The 22,030-nt window shown below is 45.1% G+C and overlaps 1 protein-coding gene across 7 annotated transcripts in view; it reads right to left on the bottom strand.

Moving 5' to 3' along the window:
* Positions 1 to 494: 494 nt before the first annotated feature.
* The window catches only part of LOC125023248 (AT-rich interactive domain-containing protein 1B-like), a 207,662-nt gene continuing 186,126 nt past the window's right edge, over positions 495 to 22,030 (bottom strand). For 4 of the 7 annotated variants that reach the window (XM_047610395.1, XM_047610390.1, XM_047610388.1 and 1 more), the window contains 13 exons: positions 20,365 to 20,489; positions 17,972 to 18,075; positions 15,184 to 15,381; positions 14,282 to 14,497; positions 12,516 to 12,735; positions 8,202 to 8,343; positions 7,535 to 7,704; positions 6,561 to 6,693; positions 6,318 to 6,437; positions 6,128 to 6,203; positions 4,352 to 5,090; positions 3,915 to 4,045; positions 495 to 3,730 (listed from right to left, as the gene is read on the bottom strand). In XM_047610395.1, the coding sequence (XP_047466351.1) occupies positions 1,907 to 3,730; positions 3,915 to 4,045; positions 4,352 to 5,090; positions 6,128 to 6,203; positions 6,318 to 6,437; positions 6,561 to 6,693; positions 7,535 to 7,704; positions 8,202 to 8,343; positions 12,516 to 12,735; positions 14,282 to 14,497; positions 15,184 to 15,381; positions 17,972 to 18,075; positions 20,365 to 20,489 (4,198 nt within the window). In that variant the 3' untranslated portion in view covers positions 495 to 1,906. The remainder of the gene's footprint in view (positions 3,731 to 3,914; positions 4,046 to 4,351; positions 5,091 to 6,127; positions 6,204 to 6,317; positions 6,438 to 6,560; positions 6,694 to 7,534; positions 7,705 to 8,201; positions 8,344 to 12,515; positions 12,736 to 14,281; positions 14,498 to 15,183; positions 15,382 to 17,971; positions 18,076 to 20,364; positions 20,490 to 22,030) is intronic. The other 3 variants (XM_047610389.1, XM_047610393.1, XM_047610391.1) reach the window with 2 other exon arrangements.

Below are 22,030 nucleotides of genomic sequence, written 5' to 3'. Positions count from 1 at the left end.
GACACAATGAAAACAAACAAAAAATCAGACAGCTCAAAATCTCACTGTGTAAACAAGAGGTGGGATAGAGGTCAAGTATGCCCCCAAATAATATTTGAAAGAATTCTTAAGTGTAACTAAAGTACATCGTGAACTTCTTCCTCTTACTATTCCCAGACAGGAATGAACTCAATGTCAAGTGAGGTCAAAAACAGTCCTGCAATTACCACTTTCCGCCATAGGTGTCGCCAATGAGAACGAAACAGAGCTTCCAGTTTTCCAGTTTAATCCAAGGTAGTTTTCTTCTAACTCTTAGAATCACATGATCTTAAATATTAATTAAATTTATATCTCATGAATCAACGCAAACCACATTATTAATTGACCTCATAGACGTGTCATCGTACATATTTTCACTCAGAGGACAGAAAACAATCAGACACTCTGATTAAGTGTCCTCTGGACGCTCCCATGAATTCATTACTTTAAATGAAATCAATAAAAGACAGCCCAAGTAAGCAGTTGATGTTTGTTTTATTGGCCTAAGATTGTCTGGACATAATGCAACGTCTCCAGTGCTTAACGATGTTCATCGTACATTTATTTGTGACATGTGCAGCACAGAGTATAAATGTGTATACTGAATAAAAGAGACATGGCGTCATAAGAAAAGAAAAATTTTACAATGAGCTTTCAGGACATTTTGAAAGGGTCTTTTCACGTGTTTCTTTTAGAGCGTCTTGTAGATTCAAAAATATGCCCATAGACATGAATGAAGGACAGTAAACAAACAGAGATATGTTCTGTTTTTTCATGTGGCCTCGCTTCCTTACCCTCTCACCCTGGCACTTCCACGTTTGATTTCCAAAGCGATTGTTTTCTCAGCTATAATACAATGCATACAGGAATTTTTACACTGAAACATCAGGTACATCTGCCATCTCCAAATATTTGACCCCATTAACAAAATATGTATAGTAACAATACCAAATTTTACCAACAATAAAAGCATTTGATATAATAGTCAGAAAGTCCCGTTTCCTGCTATGCTTGATAGAGACAGAAAGAATCGTGTGCGTCCATTGTACAACAGTTTATATACACAGTGATGAAAAAATACAGACATAACACAAGTGCTTAGGAAACACAAAGTTCATCTGTGAAAGTCATAGAGGCTACGACTGATAAATTAAACACTTCTTCTGACAGACGCTTTTCTCTGATGTTGATTGGCTGGTGCAATGCTGCCTCCTCATGGCCTAAAGCACACACTGCAGGTTTCTGTGAAGACCTCACATCCTCTTGTTTTCAAAAGGGACAACTTGCTCTAGTCCTATTGCACAATGTATCTTCCAGCGATGGAGACATATACATTTCATCTTAAAAAGTCAGTGTTTTTTTTTTTTGTTTGTTTTCGTTTTTTTTTTTCACTCCCCCCTCCCCCACAACCGTCGGCAAAAAAGTTTAAACTACTGTACAGTGTCACATTTTAAATAAATACTCTCCATTAACAAAATGTTGATGAGTATATTAGCATTTATAAAACTGAAAAAACACCCCATCGACTCAAAACGAACCACGTAATTCAGCACCAAAATCTGGTGGCAGCTTTGGCTGAAAAAAGTAAACAAACGAAAAACAAACGCCCAACGAAATATCAAATGTAGCAATCCAACACCAGCAGGTATTAAATATTTGTATTAAAATGAGCTTTCAAATCCCAAAGCCACTTTTTTTTTCTTTTTCTAACAGGGCCCAGAAGCTATACTGTACATATATATAGAGAGAGAGACATTTTTGTTCATGTGGATATTTCTTTTTAAAAAACACAAACATTTTCTGTCATTTTTGATAAATAAAAATAGAAAACCACAGAAATATCCTGTTGGCCTTAGTGTCTGCCCCGTGAGTCCCGCCTCTCCTCCTGTCATAATTTTCCTAAGTGGAACAGAACTTGGCAAATGATGGCGACCACTCCGGCGTTGAGCACCGAGGAAATGGAGATGTCTAATAATCTGCTTTCGTACAGTACAAACTCTGCTTTGTTCTCCTCCACTTTCGCCATAGCCAACAGGCCTTTAGCTGCCCTGCACATCATGTTTATGCTCGGGGGGTCCATCGGAGGGTGCCCCATGTGCAGCAAGCTGTGAGGGTTCTGCTGGTACTGCGCCATGCTGACTCCATCCTCCAGGAAGCCTACCAAATTACCCACGCTGCCTTTCTGCATGGCAATGGCTCGTGCTGCCGTGGGGTCTCCCTGCGCCAGGTGGGAAAGGACGGCCACCGCCATCTCCCTGTACACCTGGGCTTTCCTCTGAGCCACGTAGCGCAGCAAGACCGTGAAGAGTTTCTCCTGGCGGCTGAACGGCGGCGTGGCTAGAAGGAGGTCGACGTTGCCTTCCTGGATGCTCAGCTTGCAGAGGCACTCCAGCACCAGCCTCTGGGGGGAGAGCAGGGAATGGGGCGCAGCTGATGGAAAGGGGTCCTGGGCTTCAGCTGAGGGGCAAACCATCCAGTGGAGAAGGCCGTCCAGGATGGGGAGGCAGATAGTGTCTGAATAGGTGGAGAGGTCCAGCTGGCCGGCGATGTTGGCGAGAGTGACCATGGCGTTCTCCCTGAGCAGACCCAGACACTCCCACCACCACTCCTCTTTGCTAGTGGACAGACCTCGCTCCTGCTGCTCGTCCCTCTGGTAGCTGGGGGGTGACCTGTTCCTCTCCGGATGCAGGTGGTGCAGCAGGAGCAGCCTGCCCAGGAGGAGAACCAGAGCTGGGTGGCGCGACATGTCCAAGTCGTTCCCGGGGATGAAGGACAGACTCCGGACGATGTTGGAGACGCACAGGCAACGCTTGGACAGCGAGTCCTGCCACGCAGAGGTTGTGGAGAGCGGAGCTTCGTCCAGGCAGCGGGGCTCGTCCTCCAGCAACGTGATGCGGTCCTGCTCCCCGTCCGGATGCACCCTGAAGGGGTAAGACGGCAGGGAGCGCGCAGGGTGGGCGTAAGACAGGGCGTCGACCCTGGCGCACAGGACGTCATCGATAGTAGCGGTGATATGTTTCAGGGGTTGCTTCTTTTCGTCGTCCTTCTCGGTTTCCTGTTTGCTCCCGTTTGTTAGTTTGTCCTCCGCTCTGGCTGGTGGTTCAGTCCGGGGTTCAAAGTGCGTCTGAATGTGTGCGGTGGAGTCGCCTCCGCCAGCCTGCCAGTGCAGAAGCCCACTGGTAAACTCGGTAACGTAGCCTAAGCGCTCGGTCAGGTCTTCGATCAGGTCCTCTTTGGGGACTATCTTGATGGGGAGCTTATCATACTTGCTGGCTTGTTTAGGTTTAGGTTCTGACTCTACAACAGGTTGGTCCACAGACTCTGTTTTACTCTCTGTTGCTTTTTCACTCTCTTCTTCTTGTTTTTCCTCCTTTTCACTATTTTCTTCATCCTTTTCCTCCTTTTTGATCCTCACCTCTGGCTCCTCCTTCTCGCCGTTCACCTCAGCCGGCTCTGCAGAGACAGATGGAGCTTCGTCCATGATGTCTCCTGCTTGCTCCACTTGTGTCTCAGCGGTCAAGGAGGACTCTGGTTCAGGTAGGACTGTGGAGACAGCTTCTCGCTCAGGGGTAGGGCCCTCTTTCTGGGTAGTAGCTGAAGTCAAATGGCTGCTCTGAACCTTGGTCCCGACCTCAAACTCTTCCAGGATGCCAAAGATCTCAATCAGGCAACGGCGGAAGTACTCCACAATGAGCTCAAGGAATCCAGGCAACTGGTAAAAACACAGAGAAAATAATATCACTGTCACAAATTAAGCTGAAAGAGACGATGCCAAGTAGTCTAGAGGTAACTGTCTTTAAATCTGAGCTCTAAAGACAGAGGCTGAACTACTGTCACTGAGGTAAAGGAATCTGTTCTGTCAATAGTGAAGTTATAAGTCAACACACTGGTTCTACCTGGGAGAGGTTAAAGGAGGCCACAGTGCTGTCATCGTACAGCAGGATGTTGATGGTATCTAAGGCCCATGTGCTCTCCGCCAGCAGGCCGGACTTCAGAGACATCATCACGCGCCAGGCCTCAGGCGTTCCTGGGATTAAAACAGTGGGGGTTTTAGAACCAGGAAATAGAAAAGAAGGACGGTCATGCTTTGTCCAAATAGTGAAAGGGACACGGAGCAGAGAAGCTGATAGAAGCTCCTTTAATAAAAATGTACCTCCTGTTGAGCTAGTTCTACCTGAAAATTAGGTAGCAGCCAAGTCAGCCAGATATTTCATAGCATGAAGATAAAACAAACCACAACATTTCTAGCTAATGGCTCAAGTAGAATTTAGCAGCTTCTCTCGCTCTTACTCACAACCTTCAAAATTGTATTAATTAAATTAGTCCATCTTACCACTGTCCTTGGAGGTGAGCTTGCGTCGAGGTTTGAGAAACGGCATGGTGGCCTCCACTGACCCCGGTGGGTAGTTGAGGTCCCTCCTCAGGTTAGGAGGAAACTGACCAATGGGTCCACTGCCCTGTGAGCCCATCATGCCCAGCCCAGGCTTAGGCATTTTCATGGGGGACATGAACGGTGCTTTGCTGGGAGACATTCGAGAGTCCATGGAGCGCTGGAAGGATCCCGGGCTGGGAGCTCTGGGCAGGTGGTTGGCCATGGACGGAGAGTTGGAATAAGATGAAGGCTGGCGCGAAGACAAGGGAGTCATGCCACCTGACGATGACATGTAGGGAGACTGGCGGTGCCACGGTTCCTGCCCGGGCCGACCGTCTATGTCGTCTCTGCCAAGCGGCCCATAAGGCGGCATCTGTGACGGCGGCCCCTGTCTGTTGGGGTAGTGATAGCCGAGGTCCGTTCTCGAAGGCCACATGTTGGGCCCGTCGGCAGCGTGATTAGGGGTGGGCCCCCCGCCCATCATACTGTGCTGGCTCTGCCCCGACGGAGCCATTCGGTCGCGAGGGTAGGGGTAAGGGAACTGTCCCTGGATGGGTCTGTGGTCAGGGCCTGAGTACCCGCCACCGTAATGGTTGTACATGTCCGGCTGCTGGTTGGTATACTGCATGGCGTACATGTCGCTCTCGTGTCTCTTGGGAGGGGGGCCGTACATTCCTTCCATCGGCCGTTTGTAGCCCTGCTGAAGAAAAGATATCGATGGTAGTATGGTACCAAAACATGTAGACTCTTTTAATTTCACTGCTTTAGTGGTAATAATAATAATAATAATTCATTTCAGTAATAATTCATACTACACTGAACCCCGAGAGGAAATTATGTTCGTGCTTTTTGACCCAACCATTTGTTCAGACAGTAGTGTGTACAGTCGGAGCAGTTTGGTGGTCGGGCGCTTGCTCAAGGCGCCGTAAACAAAGTGGAGGAACACACACACACTGGTGACTCATATGCATGTGAAATAAATCTCTGAAGGGTTTTGAGTTTCGAAATTAATGAGCAACACAAAATGAGTTTCAGGCAGATTGGCTTGTGTAATGTTATGGTCAGTTACAGACACGATCTTCAGTTTGACCAAAAATGTACACAGTATTATTTTTTTATTTTCCCCCACAAATTTAAAGACAGTCTATTCAGTCCCCAGGTGAAATCCCGTGTATGTATGTATGTTTATATCAGGTGTGTTTATGTTTGCGGCAGTTGCATGTCGACCTACTACTGCTGCAAATGTTTGAAATAAAACTGTGCATTATTTGAATAGCTTAATATTGAATTCGAAATCATAATAGTAATAATGTATTTATAATTAGCATTAGGCCGAGTTTAATATGTAACACATATAGTAGGTAGGGAGTCCCTACTTAATCTCTCCATCAGTTTAGAGGTTCTTGGTCTGAAAAACGTTGAAGACCCCTGGTCTAGAGTCAATGTGTGAATATTATTATTGACTGTTCAATCACAGTAACCAAAGGTCTACTTTACTTCATTATCATGATAAAAATGACTTAGTGTTTGAATGTAGTAAATGGCAAACAAATAATAATAACCTATATTATTCTGTATTTTTCATGTAATTGCAACATTTCATGTCCCAAGTTCCATTAAAATGTCTTACAGCATGCGTCTTAAATGCAACAAGCCAAAGAGTACAAAAACCGCAGTACTTCCATCTTACAGAACAGATTAACAGTACTGAGTACACACAGCTGAGCTGCCTCTCACCTGTTGCTGTGCGTACATCCCAGATGGATGCATCCCATATGGCATGCTGGGATACTGCTGGCTGTATCCATCATGCCTGAATTAGAGGAAAGAAATATATAATTTGCTGATTAATTCCCAGCAAAGTCTCTAGAATATGGACATTTTTCCAGCACTGGACACACACACACGCAGACATGAGACCACTGACCTCTGCTGTGAAGGATATCTGCTGGGAGAGTACATGCTGCCCTCACTGTTGGAAGGTCCCAAGTTGTTCTGACTCCCAGGAGGACCCATGGTCCCCTCCATCCCCATCACATGGTCCGGTCTACGGTTCAAATAAGAAATAAGTCTTCATGCTTCACTGATACGACATATTTGATGCACTAAACACTGGTTCGGGTTTAGTACTTTAGAAATAATAGGTGTGTCACCCTCACTGTGTGCCTACCTCCTGTCGTAGCCTGGGCCGTATGGGTACTGTGACCTTTGGCTCATGCTCAGGGCTGACGGAGGGCGACCGTATATGTCCTGCATAGCACCACTGGGCATCTGGCCTGGCATGTAGGGATCTGCTCCTGCCACTGTGGAGGAACAACGCAAATGAGTCGAATTAATCAAGACGATATGAGCAAAATGGAAAATAAAGGCAGGACTTTAAGAGGCATTAAGAAAGGAGAAACTGCATTTGTCCTGGAAACGTGTAACAAAAGCTTAAATGTGCTCTTTAATGCTTATTTTCTGCTCACCAGCAGGTGGCAGCATCTCTCTATGAATATTCACCACTTCCCATGATTAGGCCTATTGTTCTGAAGCTTCAAGTGTTGTTATGCAGCTATCATCCACCATATTATTCATTCAGGCTCCATTCTCTTCAGCCTTCACAGGGGCCGCCATTCTTTCTAAAGCTCCTGTTTGTTCTGCAAACTAAACCTCACGAGCTGGTCAAAACAGGTGCTTCTCAGCGGGGTGGAAAAGGATGAAAGGTTGAAAACAAGGGGGATGAAAAGGGTGAATAAAGTTAGAAGGAGACGAAGGCTAAGCCACAAGAAAATCAGACGAGCTGGCGTGGCGTTCGATGGAGCGTCATGCGGCGCGGCAAACATCTCCTTCCATAGTTCTCGGGGTAAAACACAGGCACGCACATCTGTCCTGATGTGAGACGACACGGTGATGAGACAGTGAATTAGACCAAGCAGATAGATGAAAGAACAACGGCCGAGGGACGAATGAGTCGTTCGGACAAACACCCATGTGAGTTTATATAAAGTTTCAAATTGAAATATCATCTTCTCTATTACTCACGCACGTATGTCGAATACGTTTGTCGATTAAAATGGATTTCTCGGTTCAAAAATATGTATTTTCCCATAAGCCACGAAGAAGAAAAACAAGGAAATCGCAGAAACACTGCGCCTCACTCACTCTTCCTCATCCCGGCGAAGGGGTCCTTGGCGTCGTACTGCATCCTCATCATCATGTCGGGCATGCTGAGGCCCTGCTGGTAAGGAGCTGAGGGCGGGAGGGTGGCGGCCCGCTTCTGGAAGGCCGGGTCGCTCACCTCCGAGAACGGGTCCTGCACGCTGACGCTGCTCCTGGACAAAGTTAAGATGAGACGTTTAGGGGGAGGAGGAAACTGCACCAGAGACACATGGATAAGATGTGCAGGATTTCTATTTTTTACTGCAATGCTTTTATGTTTTCATTTTGTCATGTTTTTACATCGGAAATGGTACAAGTATAAAGCAGAACTTCACAAAATCTACCTTACGTTTGCTGGCGTTTGTTTAATTTATCATACACATATACAGTAAGTGCCATGCCAACATAAGCTTACATGATTCCAAACATACCACTGCAGTTATTTGACGAGTAAAATATGAATCCTCATGTAATATCAATAAAAAAAGGAAATAAAGAACTGGCAACTGCAGTGAAAGCAGAAAATAACATAGATGAAGTTGTTTTTAAAGGCTGATGTAATCAGTAGTTTACAGGTTGATACCATATAGATTTCAAAAAAAGATCAATAAACAACCGTCACACATGACACGGAGAATAAAAAGTAGAAGTCCCCGCGTATGTGTGGTACCTGTTGGGGGGCAGTGGTGTGACCTGTCCCAGAGGGGTGGTGGCAGGTGTGGGGGGTTTCAGGTCGCCGGCTGCCTCGGCCGTGGAGCTGCTGCCAGAGGACTGAGGCGTCTGCGGGCCCTGGAGGGAGCCGCCTGAATTAGCTGGGAGACAGAGGCGAGCGTGATTATTACCACAGCTACTGCAGCGAACGCTGGAACACATTCAGACCGTAGGGCTCCCCCGCGTCTTCAGATATGATCTCGAAGCCGGTTCGAGTTGGAACAGCCAAAGTGGGATTTAACTGCAGCAAGGTGCTGTATTAGGGAGATAACTGCGGGCTTAAGGCCAAAGCACTCAGAGTGATGCCCTACATGAGAACTGAGCCCGAGCAAACAGCCTACACGGGGGCAGAGGAGACGGGTACGGAGGGACTGCTAAAGAGGGGCCGGGAGGAGGAGAAGTGGAAGCGTTGGGGAGAATGGAAGCATTTCTCAGAGGGAAAAACAAACTCGGGTGGTCACAGCGCAGCTCGTAATTCGGAAGCGGTTTGAAGACAGTTTAGCCGGGGTTCTTTCAGATGCGACACGGGCTTGATGAGGGGTTCACGTGGAGGGCTGAGCTCGAGGGCACGGACGTAGCTGAAGAAAATGTAGCGCACATATCATCTACCAATAGGGTGTAATCAAATAATGTGCGAGCAAACACTTCAGCAAACGTCCCCTAAACTTAAGAGGAGAGGCAGAGCAAAACCGCACCATCTTTTCCGAAATCATACGCTGTAATGCTGTTAACAAACCGGGGTTAGTACTGGGTCAGTGTGCTCTCATGTTACGACATTTCTGATGATGATGATGAAATTATAGGAGTACAGAGCTACACATCGCCCCCCCCCACACACGCACGAACCCCCAACCAGATAAAAGCACGGCCTACAAATTCTCAGAAAAATGTAGCGTGTTCCAGTTACAAGATGACAAAGATGGAGACAGAGGGAGAGACAGAGAGGATATGAAAGTATCCTAATGAGCATTTAGCGTAAGAAGCCTTTCTCTGGAGGAGCCTCAGTGGCCTTTCCCTGCACCGCACGTTTCCACTGAGAAAAAAAAAAAAAAAAAAAAAAGACTTCAGCTTTAAAAATTCATGCTAATTCTGAATTATTCAATGATACCTCCTGCCTCTACATCACAGGAGACGGAGAGGAAGAGGGAGAGGAAGGGGGGAGATGGTTATCCCAGGATGATGAGCAGAGGTAGGAGAGAGAGGGCAAAGCGGGGTCAGTGAGCATTAAGGATTCTTCGCTTCCTGGGATATCCCAGCATCACACGAAAAAAAAAAAAAAAAAAAAAAAACGAACACGCACACGCGGAGAAGTGCAAACAATGACGGGGCTGGCCGGGGTTAAGAGGTTTGCCATTCCTCAAGAGCCAGCGGGCAGGCAGACAGATACATAATACAGAGAGGTGGGGGCGCAGGAAGATGGAGGGGGAGGCGGAGGAGAGCGTGAACTCAAGTGCCCTCTGCTCCACGTTTAGAGGGGGAAAAAAAAAAATCACAAAGAAGGCGATGAGGAGGGGGGCGGTGGTGGTGGTGGTGTGCGTGTGTGCGTGAGAGGCTGACGTTTGATGTGTGTGCACACGAGAGCCTGCATGTGTGTCAGCGGGTGACATAATCCAGAGGGGTGGTAGCGGTTAAAGGGGGGGGTTGAAAAAAAAAAAAAAAAGTCAGTCAGCCGAGCCAGTTTTGTGAATGAAAGGTGACGGCGAGGTCGACTTTGTTTACGTTCTACATTCCAGTCCTCATTAATCACTCCCCGCGCCCCACCACCACCACCACATAAACACACACCCCCTGGACAAGCTCCCTCGGTGACATCATTGGGCTGTCAGTCTATATATAGGCTGGCAGGGTGTCAGTGGGGCAGTTTGCACTTCAGAGCAGGCAGGGGTAGAGAGCAGATGAAGACGCAGGTACACAAAGGAAACTGATGGGATTTTTTTTCCACCATGTGAACCTTTGAGTTCACAAGATTTTTTTTTTTTCTTTAGGCTTCAAAACTGGGCTGTGTATGGACAGTGACAAAGAGAGAAGTTCCCAAGATAGCTTATGTTAAAGTACATTAAACTGATATAAAACGCATATAGATTCAGCCTTTCAACGTATATTCTAAAATGCTACATTTACATTCATTCATTATATCCAATTATCACGAATGACACAGATGCATCACAAGCAGCAGTGACATGAATCTTAACAAATCTATCAAAGACACAACCAAATGTCTCATTTCTTTTAAGCTAATTTGAAATTTAAGCTTTATTTTTATTCATCGCAGGTGTTGTTTGGGTGCTGTGGACCATGACAGCAGAGATACATTTCTAAAACAAAGCACGAGCGTTCAAAAAGAGGTCGTCCATAGACAGTACATAAAGGAAGGATGTATACACTGGATCTGAAGTGAGAAGTCAAAGAGCAAGTGGCCTTTACCATTGACTGTGATGGTTCCAAACACCAGTGGCTCCAATAGAGCGCCACTCGCATAAAAGTCTGTCTACGCAGTTCAATATGTCCGAAACATCTTATTATTATTATTAATGAGTCAGACTTTTTTTTTTTCCACAATTCACTTCTTCTGATCAGTGTGCTGGCAGTCCCTTTGAAAATGTTAGTCAGCCTCCCTCCCCTGCTCCTCCATTGTGTCCAGATGTGGTGCGATGATGATAACAACATGGCGACGGCTAAATGCCAAACTCAATGCTTCCAAGTGGCAGTCCACAAAACAATGGGCAATGATTATGGATGCCTAGAAAACTAGTACTTCTGAGGAGTTTACCACGCTCTAAAGATTAATGATTAAATCTTAACAGTGAATCACATATATTTATCTGATTCAACAGCTAACGTAAGCGTATGGGGCCAAGAAAAACCACGAAGTCGGCCAGACTGAAGGACAACAGCTTTTATGCAATGAACACAATGTCGTGAATTAAATGCAACTTTACTTCTAAACTAAGGTGACTCTACTTTCACTGTCCTTCACTTTGAGACCTAAACGTACACCTGCACATTAAAAGAAAAGCTTCAAAGTGTGGCTGAACACTGTGAAGTTGTGCTTTCTGGAAAAAACATTACGGTAATGACGATGTAAGACCGGGGAGACCCAGGTAGAGTGAGTTATTTGGAGGAATTAGTTGGTAAAACCAAGTTAGTCATAGCCTTAAGATGTCACAAAGGTCTTTCAGACATAAGTCTATCTTCCTCTTTGAATTTTGTCAATAGCGCAAACCATTCAAAAACTGCATCCTTTAATAAAATAACAACAATCTGTTGGGGGGGTGAAGGGTTAAAGTGTTTAGCCACGTCTCCTGGTCTTGTCTATCATGACGTCAGTATCACAACAGTAGCTATGAATATGCAGGATTTACTTCAGTCAAGTGTTGCAAGCATTTACCTTCTCACGTTTCACAACGTACTGTAGACACTACCTGTGATGGTCCCGTCAGATGAAGCTGAGTTTAGATCTTCTTCATCAGGGTTATGAATTCTAAAGCAATATTATAGAGAACGGGAACGCGTTTCAATCTGTTTGTGCACACGTGTGGGCCATGTGTACTTCGCGTACGCTGCGTGTGTGAATGCAAGCGAAGGCAGATGCTCTTTACCACCCACCAGGAAAAGCAATCTGCCGTGTCTCCAGCAGGTGAAGTGTTTCGTTGTTCTATTTAAAAGCAGGGGTCACTTTTCTCATCTCCACCGCAAATTAGAGACGTGACCTTCCTCCTCTGTTCTACTCTGTCTCTCTCCCGTCCCCGATCCAACCCGTCATATTTGAGCACGGAGACGCGCGGTGTGAACAGGTGACGCGCGCAAACGGAAAGACCCGGCGCACCAAAACAATATTACTTAACCTCCTAACGTGTGGCTATCAAGCGAAGACGAGGCTCCGGTTTGAGGTACAAGTGGCAATCGTATCGCAGCTCACCTCCATTAAACTGAGAATCATCTCATCAAAACGCTGTTAACGTTCACTCGTGTGTCTTGGGTTTTAATTTGTCTACATGTATTCAGTGTCACATTATATATTTAATTAGAAATGTAACAAAAGCAACCTGCTGTTAAACGGTCAGATTAAAGATTCACATATTTGTTGTGTAAATATTTGGTGAGACACTTTCACATAAATGAAACTACAGATAGAACAGGATCACTGTTTCTCAGATGACTCCTGATCCAGAGTTTGATCAACAACATCTGTTGTCGGGCCCCTGACAGATGGGAGACTGGAACAGTAAAGAAAAAAAAAAAAAAAAAAAAACAGCCCGTCATCAGGCCTTACCAGGTGAGGGCGGCTGGATCTTGACCTGCTTCCTGTTGTCTCCTCCGGCCACGCTGCTGCTACTGTTGCTGTCCCCTGGAGGCTCCTCCCCCCTCTCCATCTTACATTCGTAGGCGAACAGATACTGGATGTACTGCTTCTTCAGGGAGCTGGCCGAGCTGCTGGATGTGCCGACGTTCAGGGTGGTGGACAGCTCGCGCCACTTCTTGTTCTTGTTCACCTGACGAGTTATTGAGAGAGTTAACAGCAATGAGCGGGAGCGATCGCAGCGGCCGCACACGGGATGAAGTGCGATAGGCAACATCCTGGTCAAGTCAACACAGTTATCAATTCCACAGAGTTACAAGTCATATGTGATTATTGTACAGCATCTAATCTAATAGCAAAAAAGCACCTCCACTCATGGCGATCATGTGGATCCGATCACATACATTTTACATCTTGTGTTTCATTCTCATCATTTAGCCTAAAATACTAATTTCAAGTCGGGGTAAATGACGGTACAACACCACGTAGGAATGTTTTAGACCAGGGGTCTTCAACGTTTTTCAAACCAAGGAGCCAAAACAGATGAGAGATTAAGTAGGGACCTCCCTACCTACTATATGTGTTCTATATTAAACTCGGCCTAGTGCTATTTAAAAATATACACTATTATTATAATTTTGCATTCAATATTAAGCTATTCAGATAATTCACAGTTTTTTTTTTACTTCAAACATGTGCAACAGTAGAGTAGGCATGCAACTCATAAACATACCTAACTGGTATATAACTGACATATAAAGAAAATGAAACAAATCGATCCATTTTAGTCTCATTTCGAGCGAGCTGCACCGTTAGCTTCTCTTCTGCTGATATTGCAGTGTGCGTCTGGGATTTCACCTGGGGACTGAATAGGCTCTCAGCCAACTGTGGGGAACCTGACAGAGGCAGCTGTAATATGCTGCCTCGTGATTGGCTCAGGAGCATTAGGGGCGGGTCCTACTGTGTACAGGAGGCTTAGATTGACAAGTCTGGTCCAGTGTGGTGCTCTGTGTGAAACAGGGCACTGTTGAGACAGCTCCTGTATTACTGAATGATTTAAATGGGGGAAAAGTACAAAAATATTGATAGAAAATGACTAATCAACCAAAGATTTTGTGACCCCCCTGCAATATCTCCATGGACCCCCTAGGGGTCATGGACCCCCTGTTGAAGACCTATGTTTTAGACAGTGATCCAGTTTCCAGTTTTGTGGCAACAAATGTCATTTCCTGAACATTAGTTCAACAATAACAGACGTATAAAGAAATGATTTCTGAGATTTTGCTGTGGAAGAGTTTGACTGGCCCGTACACAGCCCTGACCTCAAGCCCATCAAACTGTCTCAACCTTACTACGACTACTGCCTGTATATAGGATTCAAAATAATACTGTTGTCCGTGAAGAATATATTCCTAGTCTTTCGAACATTTTGTTTGTTTTTGTTTTACATTTTTGTCACTCTGGGTCAGATGTGCCTTGTCGTCTCGCCATTCTCCAAGATTCATTTTATGCACCTCATTCTCTTGAGTACATCTCTCAACGTTTACAAGCGCACCATATGCCGCTGGAGTGCACAGTGCCGAAGAATACTAAACAGCCAATGGCCATGAGTGGAGTGAAACGACTCTACTGTACGAGGTTAAGCTGCCCACAAAGTGCCTTTTAGACTTTCTTATTTGTCAGTTATCGGCAACATTATCACATCATAACCATTTTAATCCTGCTCCCCCCTGCGTTACCATGGCGAGGCCTCCTATCTCCCGAACGGCCACGTAGAGCTTCCAGAGGTCCAGTGGCTTTTTTCCCACAGCGGGAAGCTGGGCGACGGGCGTGCCCCGCTCCTCCATGAAGTTCAGGTATCGCTCCACCCAGCTCCGCCTCTCGGGCTCCACGCCCAGCTCGTACAGCCGCGTAATTCGCTCGCCGCTGAGGCTGGAGGAGTTGGGGTTGGGTTTCTAGAGAGGGACAGAGAAAGAATTTAAGACGTGGTACGTAGGAGAAGTGATCTTTTTTTGTAGAATATAAATAATATTTATTATTATTATACTAAAAAATGCACGCTACTGTTTTTTTTTCTACTTCCATCCCATATGTTGGCATGCGTGGGCACATAATTTAAGTACATTCACAAGTACTAAATGAGTAATTTCATATATTCTATGTATTCTCTAATTAAATTTTTTGCCGTTTTCTGTTGCTATTTTTTTTTTTTTTTTTTAATTTCACTATAACAGCCCACTCTCCTCAAGGGGATCGCTAAGGTTTCATCCCTTATTTACACAGTCTGAAGTAGGGGCCTTAGGCTGAATGACCAAGCAACAATAAATACTCCTTTAGAGGGGTTTGTTCAGTCTGCAGCCTGTGTTTATTTCAGTTCAATCATACACCTCAAGTCCAAATTCGCGGACAAAGTTTAATCCCACACAGCAACGTCTGGCTTCGGTCCAGGTTCACAAAGAACCGGCGTCTGATCAAGTAATTACACAATAATCCTTCAGCTCGTCCACAACAGGCATTTCACTTAATTAGCTTGACTGGAGCGTGAATATTACACGTGTGAAAATAATCACACGTAACGCTGATATTTCAGTCAGTAAGTGCAGCCGCACAAAACAAACAACCAGTTCCTGGTTGTACTCACGGGGCTGGAGGGAGCCTTGAGTGGCCACGGAGGGCTGCTGATGCTGTCGCTGTCGTCCCCGTGGTAGGAGGACAGGCTGGCGGGGCTGGGTGAGAGGGGGGAGGGCACGGGGAGGGCGCCGCCTGGAGTGGCTGGCTGGGAAACGCACTGCTGGGAACCGCCGCTGCTGCTGTTGTTGTTGATGTAGCCATCCTGAAGCTGTTGGAGAGGGAAAATTGTAATTTTAAGTTTTTATTTGGCCTCTATAGGTTAAATTTCAGATTTAGTGTAAAACGCTGGGCTAGGTTATAAAACACTCTGCTACGGGTTTACCAGTTTAAACCCAAGAGTATTTGAAGCACTTCAAATTAACACTGCAAGTACTGCTCCAGTAAGAGGCCACTCTGCAAAATGACGTTTTTAAAATAATACTTGTAATCCTTTTAATAGTACTCTTAATACTCTATCACACTTCAATAATTCTGAATGCAGGACTTTCATATTGAGGTATTACTGCAAATGAAAATAGTAGTGTTTGATTTTTTTAAAAATAAATCAGTCAATATCCATCAAAGAGTGAAACAATGGTGACTGAGCCTATGGGCCTATGTAAATACGCTAATCTACGCTAATCTAATCTCTATACACAGATAGTGGATATTAATAAAGAATTAATAAATCATCCATGAATAAGGTTTGGGGATTGACGCTGATGTAAAGTGGACTTTTACTAATAAAAGTTCACAATAAAAGAATTCGAAGGCATTTTGGCAAAACTGAATTAATTTAACTTTATTAAAACAAAAATAGGTTGTTTTGTTGCAACCAGAATTCTGCAACCTGTAGTATAAAACCATATCTGCTGCTACCACTGATATGTTTAATACTGACAGTAAGAGCATTTCTACATGTGAAGGGAACTCAAGGGATTGTAGCCTTAAGAAAACCTCTAATCAATGAGGCTAAACAGGCAAAAAAAGGCTTCAGTTTGCTAGGGAGCATAACGACTGGACTCTGGACTAATGGGAGACGGTCATGTGGTCTGATGAGTCCAGATTGACCCTGGTTCAGGTTCAGCAACATTATGCCCAAAGAATGAGGTCAGCTGATTACCTGAATATACTGAACGACTTTCCTCGTGGAACAGGCATATTCCAAGATGCCAATGCCAGAATTCATGGGGCTCAAGTTGTGAAAGAGTGGTTCAGGGAGCATGAAACATCATTTTCACACATGGACTGGCCACCACAGAGTCCAGACCTGAACCCCACTGAGCATCTCTGGGATGAGCTGGAGAAGGCTTTGTGGTCAGACTCTCCCGTCATCAACACAAGATTTTGGTGAAAAATAAATGCAACACTGGATGGAAATAAATCTTGTGACACTGCAGAAGCTTATTAAAGCAATGGCACAGGGAATGTGTGCAGTAATCAAAGCTAAAGGCGGTCTTCATGTGTGTGTGACTTTGTATTTAACAACAAAAGAAACTGAATACGTGTTCCTCCTACCACTGGTAATATCAACCATTTCTTTATATATATACATATATGTAAGTATTTCTCAGGAGAACACTAATGCGTATGTGTATGCGTTAGTGTGTCAACACATCTTTATGCATAGCCTTGTGTAATAATGTATGTATTTAAAGATCTGACGTTTTGTCGTGCAGTCACATCAATATGTATTTGTTTGCCTGTTAATGTGCGTGCGCACGGATCTCGATACCACTTAGTGTAAATCACTTCACGTCGCTTCACACCAGCGCGTGTGCAAGTCTGTGTGCGTATACGAGGGTTCTTCGCTGCATGCGAGGACGTGTGTGTGTGTGTGTGTGTGTGTGTGTGTGTGCGTGAAAGAGACTGCGAAAGTGGGAACAACAGCTTGACAAGTGCTTCTGGTCTGTGTACAGAATGCTCATGTCAGCAAAACCTTATCTCCCTCCCTCTCTATCTCGGTGTCTCTCCCGTTTTCTCTCTCTTGGCAGACAGATCATCTCTTTTGGGAGCACTGGGGGTCTTTCTGGCTGCTCGGGCTGCCTTAAATAATTCAGGAGGCCCTACTACCGTAATCAGCAAAAGAAAAGACAGGGATTTGGAGGGAAAAGACGTGTAGTGGATGTGATGGAGGTGTGTGTGTGTGCGCGCGTGTGAGTGTGTGTGTGTTTGAGAGAGGGATTGTTAAGCAAAAACAAGGGGAGGAGGGGGGAGAAAAGAGCAAAGAGTAGAGTTCTGTTGTTGCTGAGCTGAGCCAAGCCGAGCTGCTATTGCAGGACAAAATGAGAAGTCAGCATTGTGTGTGTTGGATTGTGTGTGTGTGTGTGAATGAGAGGATGCGCTGAGGAAGTGGTGTTTAAGTGAAGCGTGGTGTATATGTGTGTGAGACACTGTGAGACTGCAAAGGCCAATAAGTGTATTTTTTATTCTATTTTGTTTTCATGTGCATGTATATGTGTATGCGCGTTGTGTGTACTGCAGATGCCGAGCCCTCTCTTTCTCTCTGTGTTTCTCTCTCTCTTTTTCTTTTTTTTTTTTCTGCAGCTCAGGCTGCCAAAACATCAGCAAGAAGAGAGCGCTGGGGGCAAAAACAAAGCGAGGAAAACATTAGGAGTGGTAAATGTTAAACAAATCATTAAATATGGTGAGAAAACAACAGAGAAACGGGCCCACTGTGCTGAGGCAGCATATGCTGATCAGACTTGCTCTGCTTCACGGAGGGGCGGGGCGGGGATCAAAAAACAAAAAACAGACTCAGACAAAAAAAAACAAGAAAGAGGAAGGAAGCGCGAAGAGGAAGAAGGTCAAAGGGGTACCTTTGATTTGTGGGGCTCGTTGGCGGGGCCGCTGTCGTCTTTGACGTCCATTTTTGGTTTACTGTCAGGGCTCATTACACCATCTCCTGGAAGTCCCATGGCTCCTTAAAGAACAATGAGCCAACATGCACTAAAACACATTTAAACTTAACTTTTTACAAATAAGATGTGCTAAGAATAACAACACTCAGTGAGAGATCTCTGCGGAGAAGGCAGCTTTGTTCTTTGGCAATAATTATTTACATTGTCTTAAGCGAGCTGATGCTGCACAGAATTATGGATTTTTCGTTTTTTAAAAGCTTTTTCACAATAGGTGCGCTTTCACCGCCGAAGAATGAAGAGATATACTTGTCATGTTTTTGTATTATGGTCGATTTAATTAGTTTTAACTTCCCAAATGAGTGGGGCCTCCTTTGTGTGGGCTGAAAGCTGCAGGATAATGGTTTGTATAATGTCACAGACAAAGTCAGACAATGTAAAAAATGGCTTAATGTCTTTCTGCAGTTGAAATGCTATTTTGTTTCCTCAAGGCCTCTCTAAAGTCTGTCCGGCCATTCATCTGAAATGGAAGATTGTGAAAGAAACTTGTAAAAAAAAAAAAAAAAAAAAAAAAAAAGTGTATTTAGGAAGACATAGAAAGAGAATAAGATAGGGCTCCGCTAAAAGCAAGCCAGCGTGCCCTTTTCATCTCGTCTGCTGCACATCCTCAGTCTGGAAGAAATCATCCGTGTTCTCAAATATTCAAAGTGGTGAGTAGAAAGGAAGGGTTGCATTCAAGAGATGTTTGCTGACAAGATTTGTTTCTGCTTTCAAAGACACTTTGTGTACCTTCATTAGGTTTGTAATTGAAGGAGAGTTAAGATCCTTAAGACTACCTTTCATAGAGCCAGCTGCATATTTCTTATTAACAGAGAGAAGGGGTCCTTGGATACAAGGCTCCCATCTTTATTTTTCCCTTGTGAGCTGCGGCACGGTGGGAAAACTAATGGCTTTTTACCGTGCCCAGGGGCAAACCAGATGAGTTTTGTGGAACCTTGGCACTCTAATTCGTTTGAAGTTTTCCAAATGTCACGCATTCTGATATTTGGTTTTGAATAAAAGCTGCCTTTCATTTTGGGGAGCCACAGAGCTCTCGGAGGTACGTTTAGCAACAATGTAGCGGGGTGAAGGGCTGAAAGAAAAACTGATGCACCGCATTAATCTTTGCTCACTGGAGGGGAAGCTCTATGGTAAAAGTAAAAGCGACGAGAAAGTAACCAGTGAACTCTTGATTTCTTAGCCTTTTACCCTGGTCTGTCTCTGTCTGTGGCTCTGAATGGAAACAGTCCCGGGTAGGTCCTGCATACATTGATGTAAACACACGGGTTAATCTTGTTTGACACAGCGTGCTGTCAAACATTAACCAACAGGACCGTGTGTCAGGTTTCGCCTCTCGTTTATAAGCATGAATTTTGGAAGAATTCACCCATATAATAAACCAGCGTAATCAATTACGTCCACTGCTTGAAATATGTTGTCGCAATGTTTCTGTTCAGGCCCAATTATCGCGCTACCCGCTAACAAGCAAGCCAGGAAATGAGACTTTATCCGGAAAAGCCCAACCGTGATCGTCAAAACTTTAAACAAGAGACCAAAATAAATCAGATTAAATAAAACAAAAGCTCTCGCAGCAGGACAGCGACTATGTGCAACCTAAGATTCTCCGACTTCAAAAGAACAAGTTTTGGGCTTTTACGGTGATTTTTTTTCGTCAGTGCCTGGGAGTCGTTGTTGTGAAATGATCTGATGTTTTTCAGATACATCCTGTTAAGGTAGAGCTGATGCTAAAGGATGGTGTGTCAACGCTGCTAACTATTAGCCTACTCACACATACTGTACACAAATAAAACTAAAGAACGTAGATTTCTACCATTGTTCTGCGGGTGTGAGCAACCACTTACAGATCAAACACTATCTATCTGCAAATGGCAGCAAATAGTGAACAACGTTAAATCAGAAAGTGTTTGAATTAAAGTTTTTTCGCACAATCTTTGGTTGATTAGACATTTTTTGCCCCCTCAAATTTAAACTAAATACACATTAACATGAATCCAACATATTTTAGTAAAGGGATAAAGGATAGCTTAATACTGAATGCAAAATGATGATAGTAATAATGTATATATATATATATATATATATATAAATGGCACTAAGTAGAGTTATAGAACACATATAGTAGGTAGGGGGTCCCTACTAATCAATCAGTAAGTGGTATGTGTGCTTCCCCAACCTCAAATCGTTTGAAACGCTGCCATTTGCATTGCTAATGAGAATGTTCTCTGCTCGTAAATGAACCGATCCAACATCACAGGCCGTAAAATAATCTGCGCTAGTTGGCTTTAGTTAAATACCTGAAGGGGGCATATTGTAGGCCGGACCCTGTGCGTTGCCCGTGGCTGAACTGTTGTTGGCTGTCGGCTGGCTGTAGGGGACAGCGCTCCCTTGGCCGATGCCAGGGCCTTGGTAGTTGCCCTGCCTGCCACAAACAGAGAAGGAAGGCGTTATTTGAATCCAGCTGGATCGGCGAAGTAACGCCAGCCTGCGGAGAGATACTGTAAGCGGGCAACAGTAAGTAAGAGCTGCGGAGAAACAGAAGTCACGTAATCATACAGAGATGATATCTGGCCGCGTCTGCGTCTGCCGTCTCTTTTACTGTAGTAGCAAAACTGAACAGCGTGTACGTCTGGAAGTCACAATAAAAAGCAGAGTACACAACATATCCCCGATCAAACAAACAGCTCTTCCAAAAGATTGACGATGAGCGCGCGGCATCAGAGAATGAAAACTCTTTCCCATCCTCCCATCTTTGCTCTTCTCTTCAATGAAGCCCCTTCCCCCCCTCCTCGCTCCATCTCCCACAAGTCATAATTTAACTAATTAAGGTGTGCTTTTGGAGAGGATCATGTTATTAGTTGCCATGGCGACGGCGGAAATCAATGCCGCTCGCTCAGCCTCCCCTTCCTCAGCCCCTCTCAGGCGGCTCATCACATGGTGTCGCGAGTGACATCAGAGGGGCTTATCTGCAACCTGCTGAATACTGGCCATCCCTGTGTGTGTGTGTGTGTGTGTGTGTGTGTGTGTGTGTTTGTTGTGCGCTTGAAGGCAGCGTCCACCGTTGCGTGCACACTGACCGGCAGCAGTGACACAGGGCCTGAAAGGGAACACCGTGTTTGGAACAATTTGGTCCATCTCCTGCTGACTCAAGATTATCTCCTGGACAACCACGTGGAAAAAAAGAACCGCAGAGAGGTGGAGGGAAAAGAGGCAGGTAGCCTCAAGGGCGAAAGAAAACTTCTGAGAATTCAACGTGATATAAGTTGGTGGAAGGAGGAAAAGGGAGTAAAGCATGGGAAGGGAGCGGAGCGCGATGAGCCACGAGGAGGAGTGTTTGGCCCAAAGTGCGGAGCTGCTTCATGTGGACGAGAAGAAAGACGCCATCCGGATTTATGTCAGTCAATTCCCTCCTAACTGCCATCTTTCTCTCTTTCACACAGACATATAATGTAATACCTCGTGTTGGAACCGATACACATTGCCTGAGAGGAGGGATCGGCTTGGTAAACCTCCCCATAATCTCATCTCACAGATGTAATTAGTCATAGAGCACGGCTGATGATACATATGTAATCCCTCTATGGGGGCCGAGGTGCACCGGGGAGCTCCATGGCAAGGAAACAAGCGCACCAAATCCACGCTTATCTGGCCCCATTTCCCTATAATGGTGGGGGGATATAGACTCCTTCATTTGCTGCCTACGTGTTCCCTAAAAAGCTCCGTGTGAGTCAAGACACAGAAATAAATTTACCTTTTGATCGTCGCACCTTCTCCGGCGCGCGTTCCGCATGCAAACTCCCACAAAAGGGGGAGCGCGGATATACGCCGGCGAGGAGAAAGAACTTTTCACAGACGCCTTCGAATCGCGTTTACCCGCGCTGCGCAAACGCCCCTCACCCACCTCAAGCAATATAGGCGCGAGCTCTCGTGTGAATGGCGAGGTACCCAAATCAACAACAACAA

The sequence above is a fragment of the Mugil cephalus genome, chromosome 17 (genome assembly GCF_022458985.1).
Source record: "Mugil cephalus isolate CIBA_MC_2020 chromosome 17, CIBA_Mcephalus_1.1, whole genome shotgun sequence".
In the NCBI taxonomy this organism is placed as follows: Eukaryota; Metazoa; Chordata; class Actinopteri; order Mugiliformes; family Mugilidae; genus Mugil; species Mugil cephalus.
The sequence above is the reverse complement of the archived record's forward strand: the minus strand, read 5'-3'. Positions and strand labels throughout refer to the sequence as shown.